Source organism: Saccostrea cucullata, unplaced genomic scaffold (assembly GCF_032062105.1).
Source record: "Saccostrea cucullata isolate Sc308-1 unplaced genomic scaffold, CSIRO_AGI_Scuc_v1 ctg13, whole genome shotgun sequence".
NCBI classification, from domain to species: domain Eukaryota; kingdom Metazoa; phylum Mollusca; class Bivalvia; order Ostreida; family Ostreidae; genus Saccostrea; species Saccostrea cuccullata.
The window spans coordinates 1,337,289-1,350,669 of record NW_026917991.1 but is presented as its reverse complement, the minus strand read 5'-3'; the positions used below and the strand labels follow the sequence as shown (position 1 = coordinate 1,350,669).

At 32.9% G+C, this 13,381-nt stretch overlaps 1 protein-coding gene across 1 annotated transcript; it reads left to right on the top strand.

The window, feature by feature from the left end:
* The first annotated feature begins 656 nt into the window (after window positions 1–656).
* LOC134276883 (uncharacterized protein PF3D7_1120000-like) lies at window positions 657–12,374 on the top strand. The gene is made up of 3 exons (XM_062759193.1): window positions 657–718; window positions 4,049–4,867; window positions 11,556–12,374. The coding sequence occupies exons 1-3, from the start codon at window positions 674–676 to the stop codon at window positions 12,372–12,374; spliced, it is 1,683 nt and encodes a 560-aa protein (XP_062615177.1). The 5' UTR covers window positions 657–673.
* The last annotated feature ends 1,007 nt before the right edge of the window (window positions 12,375–13,381 follow it).

The window sequence follows — 13,381 nt, the reverse complement described above, 5'->3', positions numbered from 1 at the left end:
ATGAGACCGTATAAACCGAGATCCCTTGCTCACCAAGTTCAGATGGAAAACTATCAAACCATTCCTATCCAAAGAAATCCAAATCTGCAGAAAACACAATCCCTTTATGTGAAAATGACAAAATTTTGAATGATCCAAAAGAAGCATGCAACACTTTTTGGAGCACAATTTATATTTATTTCACTTATTTAATATGTTTGCAATAGGAATAGATCGTCAAAACCCCAAAATAATCGCTGCACTGTAATTGTGGGTTATTTTTTTGTGGAGTTTTTGTTTTGGAGCGATTATTTTGGGGTTTTGACGATTTATTCCTATTGCAAACATGTTGAATAAGTGTAATAAATATAAATTGTGAAAAAAAATGTCATATAAGCCCCGGGGTTGAATATCGAAGGGGGGGGGTCCTGTCCACAAGTACCTGTGTTAACAATTGGTATTTTAGAATTATTATCCCTGAATAAAAGCACATTTGATATTTTTAAAAAAAAATTGATGATCTTTTAAATCTTTGTAACAAACATACGGGGTCGAGCTTCCGTTTACTTCTTAGCCCAGTAATCTTTGTTTTGTTGTTGCTATGCTAGAACACGTGATTCTTCAAATCAAATTTTGAGTTAAATACATGTAACAATGTTAATTTTCACTGCGGGGATCTGATGTAAGCCTCTAAATGGCAACATCACAGGCACAGGCAGCTATCAAAGGGAAAAGGGAAGTATGTTTTTTTTTTTTTTTACTTTATTTTAAAATTTTGAAAATATAACAAATGGTTTCCCCTATTTAATTTATTGAAATCAAGATCAATTTTGTCATATGTTTTAAAATGATTCGAGAATTAAAAAATATATATATTAGAATTTAGAGTAAAATTTGATTGATGTCTTAGGAATTAATGATAATTCCGATATACTGTACCTTCTTATGAGTGGAGAGAAGGGTGAAATTATATCAATAAAATAAATTAATACATTCACGATAAATCCTTATATATGTTTTGAATACGTTTGAATAGAAAGCACATTGTTTCTATTTTTCTGCAAAACAGTTTCTCTGTCAAAATGTATAAATACATTTAATTTTCCCTTATGGAAGTCAGTCCTGTGCAAAGTATGAGAAAGTCGTCCTTTTCATGATTCAGGATGAGTAAATGGTATTTTAAAACAGAAATACTCTGACAGAAAATATTGTGGTAAACTAGAGCTAATCAAATATGTATTATACATTCTCTTTTCCTCTTTGAGGTTTTTAACTTACTATGAATTTCAAATTTGTCCATTTTATTTTAGGTTTCATTTTAGGATGTTCAGTTTTAAATTTTTGCACGGCCATTTAACACTCGCTTACGAACGACTCTATGATTAATGTGTCTAAAATTATCCTAGCATCATCTTGAATTTTTATTTTTTATTTTTTTTTTTTTAATAATTTTGTAGGAACTTTAAGGCAATTCTTAGACTTGTCCCCTTATACTGCATTCGTTGAATCTGACATTGTAACGAAGCATATGACAAAATTTCCAATGAATTAGCGAAAAAATTATTTTGAATAGTATTTTTGCTTAATTATTATTGTCATTATTTATTAATGACTGGGTCATTATATTCAACTTGCAATTATTTTTAAGTAATTCTTCCTGTGAACAGCAATTTCAAGAGTCATTTTTTACTTTTAAGTCTTCTAAGGAGCCAATTAAATTTTGGTATTTTAAAAAGATTCTCTGAATGTTATCTTTTTTATCATGAAAACGACGGGTTTTTTTCATTGCTAAACACCTCAGATAGATAAAGCTTATTGTGATTTTAATTTCAAGACACATGGAAAATAGTATGAGGTATTAAGTGTTGCTTACTTTTCAGAAATGAATATCATGCCTAATCATGATATGAAGAAAAATAGAGGCAGTGAATAGAAAGATCAAAGTTTGTTTACTTTGATACCTGGAATATAATTGTCGTCATCATTAACTTTGGTAGGACTATTCATTGGATTGCTCTTAAAACGTCCTTGAAAAATTATCTGTCTTGTCAGAGGTCTAAAGAAAAAGCTTCGTAAATTGAAGATTCTGTTAATATGATCTTCCTGATTTATGCCTTGTTCACACGGTGAGTTTAATTCGCAGTAAATTAATGCGAAGTAAAGTAATGCGAATCAAATTAATGCGAATTAAATTGCGTTCACACGACAGCTAATGCGAAGTAAACTAATGCGAATTAAAATTTTACTTCTACAGTCAGTCGTCAGTAAGTCTATTATGACGTCATTTGTAAATCACGTCATGTATGCAGAGCCATCCATTTGATACATCATGTAGTGACTACAGGTATACATTAATTTCAGTGATTAGCATACTTTTCCTTAATTTTTGAACCAAATAAAGCACAAATACCTGTATCTAACCACCAACACGTGCCCTGTGACTTAATTCTGGCCTTACGCATGCGTCAAAATTTAATTCGAATTAGCTTCGCTTAGCGTTCACACGGAGCTAATGCGAAGTAATTTAATGCGCAGTAAACTAATTCGAATTAAACTAATTCGCATTAAATTCTCCGTGTGAACGCTAAGCAAAGCTAATTCGCAGTAACTTTACGTTTAATTCGAATTAAACTCTCCGTGTGAACAGGGCATTAGAACAGAACCCAAGCCATGCAATAAAATCAATGAATCAAATAGAAATATGTCTATTGGAGAAGCAAGCTATATATCCGCAAGGGGTACACAAGTAATGCAACATGCAAATTTGTATTAATCTAGGAAGTTTGATGAAAATAAATATTGAAGATATCCATTAAAACTGAGTTTAATATACAATAAATTGTATAGTCATAGGTCATTAGGAAGTTCAAAGTATCAGAAATGGACACAGTTGATAAATTCCTCCCAAATAATTAGGGATGTCAAAATTGTCAATAATTGATATTCGAATATTCGATAGGAGTATTCGAATATATTCGAATATTCGATAAAATAAATACATTTTGCATTATAGAATATATATTTTCACAGTCCAGTCAACCAGTATAGGTTTGATGTCATTATTTTGGAATAAAATTTCAAGTAGAGTTTTGTAAATGCAAAGTAATTATATTTTTAAAATTTTAATGAGTATATGAAGAGTAAATACATGTAAATCCAAAATGTAATAAAAAATTGTTTTTGAAAATTCAAAATATTCTTTAGTATGTTCCAGATTAATTGATCGTCTTACAATGTAGCAAAGCCTGCACTAATTACTCCTACAAATTCATACCACGCTAAAGAATTATCTACTGAAGAAAAATTAAATTCAATTAATTTTAGCTAATCAATTTCCTGATAATTATTTTAACGATATATACATAAACAAGGGATCAATGTGTTTTCTGTACAGCTGTGTTCTTAAACAATACAAACTGATTGCAAGTACTTTATATACCAATAATTAAATGATCAAAGAATAATTTATTCTAATAGATACACTCTTCACACTTTTAAAGTAATTCAACAGGAGTGTCTTTTAATTTCTTTTTTAATCAAATATTATTCCTAGTCCAATTTGGTTCAATTTCAAATAAAACTTGCAAGATTTTTTTTCTCTGTTAAATGCTTGTATACTTTACAACCGAATATTCGAATCATATATTTATATTCGAATGTTAACTCATCGAATGAATATTCGAATATCCGTTGACATCCCTACAAATAATGTACCATGCTGTATAATAATCCAACATAAAAGTTTCTTAGAAAAAAACGCATTTGAGAAAGATGAGATCAAAGGTCCAATTAAATGATGAAGTTGAATAGCTCTCCTCAATCTTCATGAAGATTGATAAATGTATCTGGACTTATTTGAGATTACACAGAACAAAAAATTAAGTCAAAATCAAAGGAAAAATCAAGGTCACAAGTGTTGATGAAATACCTTTCATCTTTATGTATAGCACATAAAATTTGACTAAAAACTTTCTTTACAGTTTAGCTAAACACAAATTGAAGTCAATGTCAGAGGAAAGGTCAAGATTAAAATGTTTCTTTTACCAACATGTATCTCATCGCTTTGTAGGGTTTGGAAATGGAGATACAAGGAATAGGTTATTCTGCTGGTCATTCCTCATCATCGGGATCAGCCAGTCCTCATTCTAGTGATTCAGAGGAAGACGCGAAGAAAGCCAATGATATCCAAAAAATGGAACACATCATATTTGCGCTACGTAGTAAAATTCGATTAGATGCTCAAAATTTTCAAGAGGAAAATGACAAAATTCGTGATGAGGCAAGCCGAAAAATCAAAGAGTTGAAAGAATCTTTAGATGATCGAGAGGATGAAATAGCAGAAATGCAGATACAGCACAAAAGAGAAATTCGCGAAAAAATAAAGCAAATTGAAGAGCTCGAAAGAAACATTCAAAAAGCCGAAAAGGGTATATCTCTTCTTCAAGAAACCAACAAAGAACTTTTAAAGCATAAAACTGAGCAATCTGGGGAGCGAGAAAAGGTAATGTCGGAGGTGGCAGAGCTAAAGAAGGAATTGCATGATGTCTACCAAAGTCTGGAACAAATGAAGAAAGAAATGAAAGATATGGAAAACTCCAATGAACAATCAAAAGACCTGAAGGAATCTAAACGAAAGAAAAGCATCAGTGATGGCAAAATCGAAATGTTGGGAGCTGATTTATTGAAAGCAAATTCTGAAATTAACAGACTGATTCAGCTACATTCTAAAGAAATACAAAAAGTTCGTACACAATATAAGAAAATTAAGTCACAAAATGATGGTCTTAAAAGCGATATAAGCGAGCTACTAGCAGAAATGAAAGAAATGCGCAAAGAAGTGAAAGAAGTCAAGGAATACCAAATGCCACGGGAAATAAAAAATGACAAATGAAATAATAGACACAAATGTATGAAAAACTCTCACTGAATATATACAGGACCTAAATTCTACGGAGCGTTAAAATCATCTTCATACCAAGAAAAGAATTTAATATATCATTTCAAATGTGTCATTGAAAACCATTCATTCCATTTTGAATATCTTACTAACATCTGAAGAACGGATGTATAAGGTACAGTCAAATGTATAAGTTGTTCCAGAGACGATTATGTAATATCGGAATTATTGCTAGGACCCCATATGGAATGCAGAATCTCGATAGAAATCGCATGGTTTGTCCGTGTAGCTGTTTTCTTGTCAGCACCATCGTTGTTCCAGCATAACTGAAACAGCTCTCCACGAAACGTTTCAATTTTTTTTTTCTGTAAAAGCAAGACAACTACAGATGTATGGATCATATCTCTTAATTCTCTTTGTCTGCCTGTAAATATTTTTTTTGCATGTATATATACCCGAGACATTATTTGTGACGTAATATTCAGTGACTCAATCTGTTTTCAACACATGTATTCAAAATTTTTAAAATAAAAAAAATACATTTATTAAAGTTGATGTAATATCACTGTTATTGTTTGACGTATGTAATACGAAAAAAAAGAATGTACTTTTATATATCATGTTACCTCAAATACAGTTCCTGCAGGTTTTCGACTTAGTTCTTTGAAATTTTATAAGAAATAATATACTAGATGAGAGGAAGACACCTATGCATTCCTGGGTCATATAATTTTCTCTGTAAATACCGAATGGAATATATGGAGATAACGAACAGTATTCAAGCTGAAAAGTCCACAAAAAATACAAAATTGGAGCTGGGCAAACACGGACCTCCAAAAAAAGAGTTGGGATCAGGTGCCATGGAGGTGTGAGAATCCCCTGCTTATCAGTCACACCAAAAGTGTACTCCTTGTCATGATCGGGTTTTAACGGACAAATCCGTCGACGATCCAGTGTGTATATAATGGCCTAACGATCATTTTGAAAAGCCTCAGTCAGCATTTGACTAAAATATTCTTGTTTCAGCAACCTGTATTAAATCAGCTGATACATATAAACCCCGTATGCAGGTGATGAATGTTTTTTTTTGTTGCATAAGTAAGGAAAGTTGATGATTGAAAAGTTAAAGTCATCACATTTATAACGCTTGGTTGCTAGATTTCTATTTAGGTCCTTTCAAGTAATATATCCAAATATGAAACAGATATGTCATACTCTATGGTATCTTATTTTGCAAGCTCACGGAGATTTTGTATTGACATTGAATGGAAATAAACATTGCGTCGTTGATATATATAAATGTCGAGTTGAAGGCAACAACAAGTGTTTTCTTCTTTTCACGCATAAGATCTGGGACAATTCTGGTTCACATGAATACAAATAAAAGTCTGCTAATAACGGGGCGAAATTGGTACCCATGGGAATTCCAATAGATTGCTGGAACACCTAAATGTATATTCTAATATATGGATATAACGAACAGTTTTCGAACTCAAAAGTCCATTAAAATACAAATCAAGAGTAGAGCAAACATGGATCTCTGATGGGATCAGGTAACTTGGAGGAGTGAGCATTCCCCTGCAGACCGGTCACACCAACCATGTGCTCCTTATCATGACCGGGGAACTTTACATTAAACAATATCAAACAAAATTTTCATGATTAGATATGATGTAACAGGTCTGACTATTGTTTATTTTTGTATTTTGATTAATATTTGAATAAAGAAATAATCATATCTTATGTGTCTTCATTAATATACATAAAATATGTCTCGGGTACATAATGTAAAACGTAAAGAAGACGAACAGTCATCGATTTCAAATAACTAAAATAAACACAAATTTGTTAAAAGGCCATAAAACACGGATCCTCGGAAGTTCCAGAGGTGGGATCAATTGCCTAGTCATCCCATGTTGACCGTTCACAACCGCCGTGAAGACCTAGGTATTGAACAGGTAAACTGAACATTCTGTAGTCACATTCTCAATAAAAACAGACTTTAGCAATTGGATTTTCGTCATATTTCTTACAAGGTCGTTATAACAACCAAAGAATTTAAGAAATGTTGGCTTCAAACGAGTTTAAAGTCCCTGTAACATCAACTTTTTTATCAGTAGCCTGTTTTGATTTTAAAATTGGCCGTATTCAAAGCACGCTCTTCATTATCGAATAAGTTGTAAGATGTAAACACCATACGTAGGCGATCGCAGGATATTACTCAAAAATAAGAAAAGTCGACGATGGAAAACTGACAACATCTTGTTTGTTATACAATTTACATGTATACTTGTTTTGGTTCTCATTTTTTCGTTTGTAATATTTCAAATACGAAGCAAATGTGGCATCAACGTCCCAAGCCACTGTCCGGAGTCCGCTTATATAGCTCTCTCCAGAATGGGAGAGGAGCGTACATTTTGGCCGTGGTTTGCGACGATGATGTGGCATACACTGCGATGTCTTCTATTTCAAGTACACTGGGATATATCAATTCGACATATAAATGGAAGTGCCCATCAGAATTCATAGTTTGTCGGAAGACGATATAAATGTTGTTAAGGACAGATGATACAAACAAAAAATGGATGCCTGGATCGATATATATATATTTTTTGACCTACTTACATTACAACTGATGGAAATGGTAAATTTCTACAATATAAAGAAATTGTAAACCTTCTGTGAAGTTCAAAAGTCTGCCCGTCTGAAACCATCCTTATTAATCTATACAAACATTTTTCACTTCAAATCACATTTTTGTGAAATTTTGAATAAAAAATTAAGTTTTTAATTTTGAGAGGAATTGTTCTCTAAAGTGTAAATCATGCATTTTGATGTTAAAAATGGCGATGCAAGTTCTTTGGGTCTGTTTTCTAGAAGTTCTCCTTTCCAGCAGTTAATAATACATGAACTCTGACACAGACAAACAAGAACAGCAAGAAGTCCATACCTGGGAGACAAAAACATGCACGAGTTTACTTTTGATCTCAGTCTCACTTTCACTAATAACTCGGAAAATTCCTATGGAAAAAGTGAGACTGAGATTAAAAGTGAGCTCGTCTAAGTTTTATGGCACCCAGACTAGGCACTGTGACTAGGTAAAAAGCAAAAAGTTTATAAGCAACAAGTTTATTATGAAAAAGCTTAAAGTGGTCCCAACCTACCCCTAAAGGGAGAGGGAGTATGATCTGAACAAAATTGAATCTACACCACCTAAGGATGCTAACATAGTTTTATATTTATCTGCGGCTTTTTCCCTTCAAATTTGAATTTTCGTTGTGGCTCCTCTATACATTGGGTTATGATTTGAACAAACTTGAATCTACATTTTAAGACCAACATACATCTATGATAACTCTTTTTCAAAGCATATATTACACTAAGGGCTTACACAGATTTGATTATCTCCATCATCAATAATGACAAACAGGTAATAGGCCAATTGAAATGTTCAGAATTATCGACACTGAAAGCATTCCATAGTTGCAGAAAAAAATCCTGATATTTTACGTGCTTCGGTTCACCTTAATTTGGAAATTGCTTATCAAGCCGGACAGTCCTGGGCCAATTGGTTCATTTTGTGATTTCTTTTTGGAGGCCTGATCATGAATCTGATAAGTTTTTGCAAAACCTTTTGATGTTCTAGATGGAATAGCAATGCATTAAAACAAGGCTGTTTGACCAAGTATCACAAGATATCATGTATGCTCCTATATATGTCTGATGCTCCTCCTTGTCTTTTGCATGGTCATCCAGCTTCTTTATTTTATTCCCCTGTACACTGCATTGAAACCGAAGGACTTCCTGCATTGTTCGATCAAATTTTCTCGCATTCTTCACTTGACTTAGTGTCTTACTATATAGCAGTTGTTGATTTTTTATAATTAAATAGAGAAGGAACATTCAGGAAATTTGAAATCGTAACATATTAAGATCAAAACGTACAACTTTTAAACTATTTATACCACTTATCCCCAAGGTAAATTCAAGTCTAGGCTTATTGACATAACATACGGCTGTTTTCTTTTTTAATACAAATGGTACACGTAAAACATCTTACATTGTCATAATCAAAATAATGTGGTTAAAATTTTTTGTTTGTACACACAATAACACGGCAGTTGATATAAAAGATGTTCTGATTGACAATTTTTGTTGTTGTTGGAATTCAGATTCTCTAACAGTCTGCCGGAATAACCACAGGTACAAATTGAGCCCCATTATTATAAGCAGAGCTATTTCTGTATCCATAGTAAACAGATATCATTGAAAAAAACTTATACATGAGAAGTTGAAAACACTTGCTATGGCGTTCATTCAGATATTTAGGTATATCGACGAAGTGTTATAAAATACAGATATTTACTTCTATCTATATGTCAACTCGATATATTCCTTTAAATAAAAGATCGCAAAGAGCCTGAAACATAGTTCCATTTTCAGATATATTCATAGAGAAAGATATATTGGTTATCGAATACAAACGTTTTTCTTTTCTTTTTTTTCTTTTTTTTTTTTTTTTTTTTTTTTTGTTCACGGTAGCTCAGTCTGTAGAGCGCTCGCTGCGTGATCGGGAGGTCAAGAGTTCGTATCTCGGCCGCGACTGACCCAGTCGATAAAATGCGTAGCAACTGTTCCTTCGCCATGCGCTAGGCACTTTGAAGTGAAAGTTGCGGGTCCTTCGGATGAGACCTTAAAAACCGAGGCCCCGTGTCAGCGGCAGGTGTTGGCACGATAAAGATCCCTCACTGATCAATGGAATGGGCCTGAGTGCCGAGTAAAGGTCAAAATTTGAAGCCCTTCACCGGCATACGGTGACGTCTCCATATGAGTGAAATATTCTCGAAAGGGACGTTAAACAATATACAATCAATCAATTTTTGTAAAGATGGTGAATTGACCTTTTATTGTCAACATCCCCAATTTCTAAAGCAAAATATCTTTTTCATCTGCATATGGGGTTTATGTCTCCCAGTTTATTCGATACGCAGGAGCTTGCTGTATATACGAACAATTTCTCTACAGAAAAAAGTTGATAAAACAGGAATATCAACAATCTCATCCAGTCATAATTTTGCAAATTAAACGGTCCTATCACCAGACCAGTTCAAATGCAGAAATATCCATGGAAATGAGCAGGCCTCAACGGTTCTTTGAGCGTTATAATTGATCATTATCTACATGTTTCATGTAAACGTGCGACAAACTGGATTCAATAAGTTCGATTTAACAATTTATAATGAGAATGAGTACGTCAGTAAATTAATGCCTCTTCATATGTGAAAATGTTGATTTGGATGGAAAGACGATAATGATAGATAAACGTCCCTTTGAAAATTGGTCACTCATTAGTAGATGCCACCACTTGCCGGTGGAAAGGCACAAATGTTGTCCTATACTTGGCACTCGGAGCCATTGAGCAGTGAGGCAAGAACTTACTGCGACACGGAACCTCGGTTTATACGGGCGACACATAGACGACAGACGACAATGATAAGCCATCAAGAAACCCCCTCACCTCAACAAATAATGAAAAGACTGGGAAATCAGAAAGTTGCAACAAGATGAGGGACAAAGCAACTGATTAGCAATCCCGGACCAAAAGAAAAACCAAATCAATTTACGTTAAACTTAAAGTAAGACTGAAAAGGAAAATTGTAACCATTTATGGTTAATACTGTTTTATGAAAGAAGCAACCATCATTTTTGAACTCCTTTAAAATTGATTGTAAATATTTCTTCCTTCCTTCCAATATTCTTATACAAATTACATTTGTCTCAATTCTGCATGAGACATGTCTTTGTCCTTTTTATCATAGGTACTTTTTATTTGCACTTTGTTCGTTTTCTTGTGGTGACGATTAGACCTATAATTTTCTGTAACTTATTTTCCTACTCTTCTTTTTAAGATAGAATTTTTTTAACATTCATTATTCCCAGAAACACACCGAGTCGAGCTTCGATTTACTTCCCGTTTCAATAAACTTTGTTTCGTTGTTGCTATGCTAGAAACACGTGATTCTTCAAATTTCATTTTGATTTTTAAAAAAATTAACAAGGTTATTTTCCTCGCAGTGGTCTGATGTTAGCGCTACCAACAAGATGTCAACGTCACGGTCTCGGACAGCAACTAGAGGGAAAAAAGAAGTATGTTATGCTTTTAAATTCTTTTGTTTAATAATAATTTTACACACGTCAATCTTAATTCATATTAACAAACTTAAATAACAAAATTATTTGAAAAAAACTCATAATCAGCTTTTTTGAAAAATAAAATATGCTTCATAGTTTTGGGAGTTTTGCACATATTTCTAATTGCTATTAACGTTGATTGACTGAGAATGACTTTCATAGATATGCAGTTATTGAAAGGGGGTGTGTGAATGAATTTGTGTGATTTTTTTTTTAAATATTCATGTTGGTATAATAAAAATACAACATTTTTATTTTGCTACAATGCAGTATTCACTGTCAACAGTTTTTGTTCGATTTGTCAAAATATACATTAATAAAACAATCATTGGTAGAAAATGCATATGCCTTCAACAGTATGGGATCAAATTGGACCCCCTTATAAGAAATAAGGTCTTTTGAAGTATTGCACGTTTTTCATCTGAGTTATGTGCAAATGTCTATAGTTTACACAAAAAAGAATTGTATGTTTTTGTGAAATTTGCAGGGTTTAGATATGGAGCTCAAAGGAAAGGGTTATCCTAGGGGTTACTCTTTATCTTCGGGGTCGGCTACGCCTTTTTCTAGTGATTCAGAAGATGACGTTGGGGAAACCACTGATAACCAAAAAATGGAGGACATCGTATTTGCTCTACGTACTAAAATACGATTAGATGCTCAAAAATTTCTGGAAGAAAATGAACAAATTCGTCATGACGCAAACCAAAAAATAAAAGAATTGAAAGAATCATTTCAAAATAAGGAGGATGAAATAGCAGAAATTCAGAAAAATCATAAAAGAGATATTCGCGAAAAAATCAAGCACATTGACGAGCTTGAAAAAAATATTCAAAAAGCCGAAGAAGGTATAACTGTTCTTCAAGAAACCAACAAAGAACTTCTGAAGAATAAAACTGAACAATCAGAGGAAAGAAAAAGAGGAATGGCGGAGGTGGTGAAGCTTAAGAAGGAATTGCATGATGTCTACCAAAACCTTGAACAAATGAAGAAAAATATGACTGATATGGAGAGCTCCTCTGAAAAGGCAAAGAGCGACCTGAAGGAATCCTTAACAAAGGAAAGCACAAGTGATAGCAGACTGGAAAAGTTGGAAGCGGATTTATTGAAAGCAAATTCTGAAATTAACAGACTGAATCAAATGCATGCTAAAGAAATACAAAAAGTTCGTGAACAGTATAAGAAAATAAAGTCCCAAAATGACGGTCTCAAAAGCGACATGGGACAGTTACTGGCAGAAATGAAAGAAATGCGCAAAGAAGTGAAAGAAGTCAAAGAATTCAAACTGCCACAGGGAAGTAGAAAATGACAATGAACATAACATTGGTCTACATGTAAACTTATGCAGTTCTAATTTCTCATTTAACAGAAAAAGAATTCTAAAGAGATTTCAAAATTATCGTCATACGAAGAAAAAGATTCAAATATAGCATTCGAAAGATATCAATTTAACCCATTCATCGCAATTTGAATCAATTTATGGACATACAAAGACGCACAATTGCATGAATTAATAAACCGTTTAAGGGACGATTATGTAATAACAGTCTAGCAAGAAATCCAAAACTATTATAAAATCATATTGTCTAGCTGCCTATCAGTCAACATTTTAAGAGCTTTCAAATTTTAAAATTTCTTTGAGAGCAAGGTACCTACATACCTACAGGAGGGAGATACCCTTTTAATTTGAAGGTCTGTCAAGACTTTTAATGTGGTTATTAACAGAGATGGTCTTCAACTTATATCATGTGCTCATCAGTACTTTATGAGTAAAGATGACACCAATATTTCTGAGGGGGTATACCACAGCCTATCTGACTGTTTTAGTAATTGTATATACATTTATGTTCGTTATGTTAAAAAGTTTAAGCATACGATTTTTTTTCTTCACCGAATTAGTTGGTTATTTGAAAAAGACCCATATAAATATTGTCATCATATAGTATCATCTCTATGTTGTATTAACGTCTATTTGTGCCTTTACATACTTATAATTCTCACTTTAACACACATTTGAGTGATGATATAATATATGTCACCTTCCTTATGAGCTTAATTGTGTTCTAAAATTACTGCTTCCTTTCTGATAGTGTCAATTTTCTGGTTATAATTATTCGAATATATTCTAAATAGACTGTCTATATATTTATGATACTGTTTTGATTTCCTTTTCATAAAACATGCACGATGTTCTTTACATAAAAAACATTATGAATTGTTCATTATGCATTGGATGACTCTTCCTGAACGTTCGGACGAAGTTTGATCAAATCTCCAAGCTTGGCCATTTTGTTGATGAACACGAAAAAATATTTA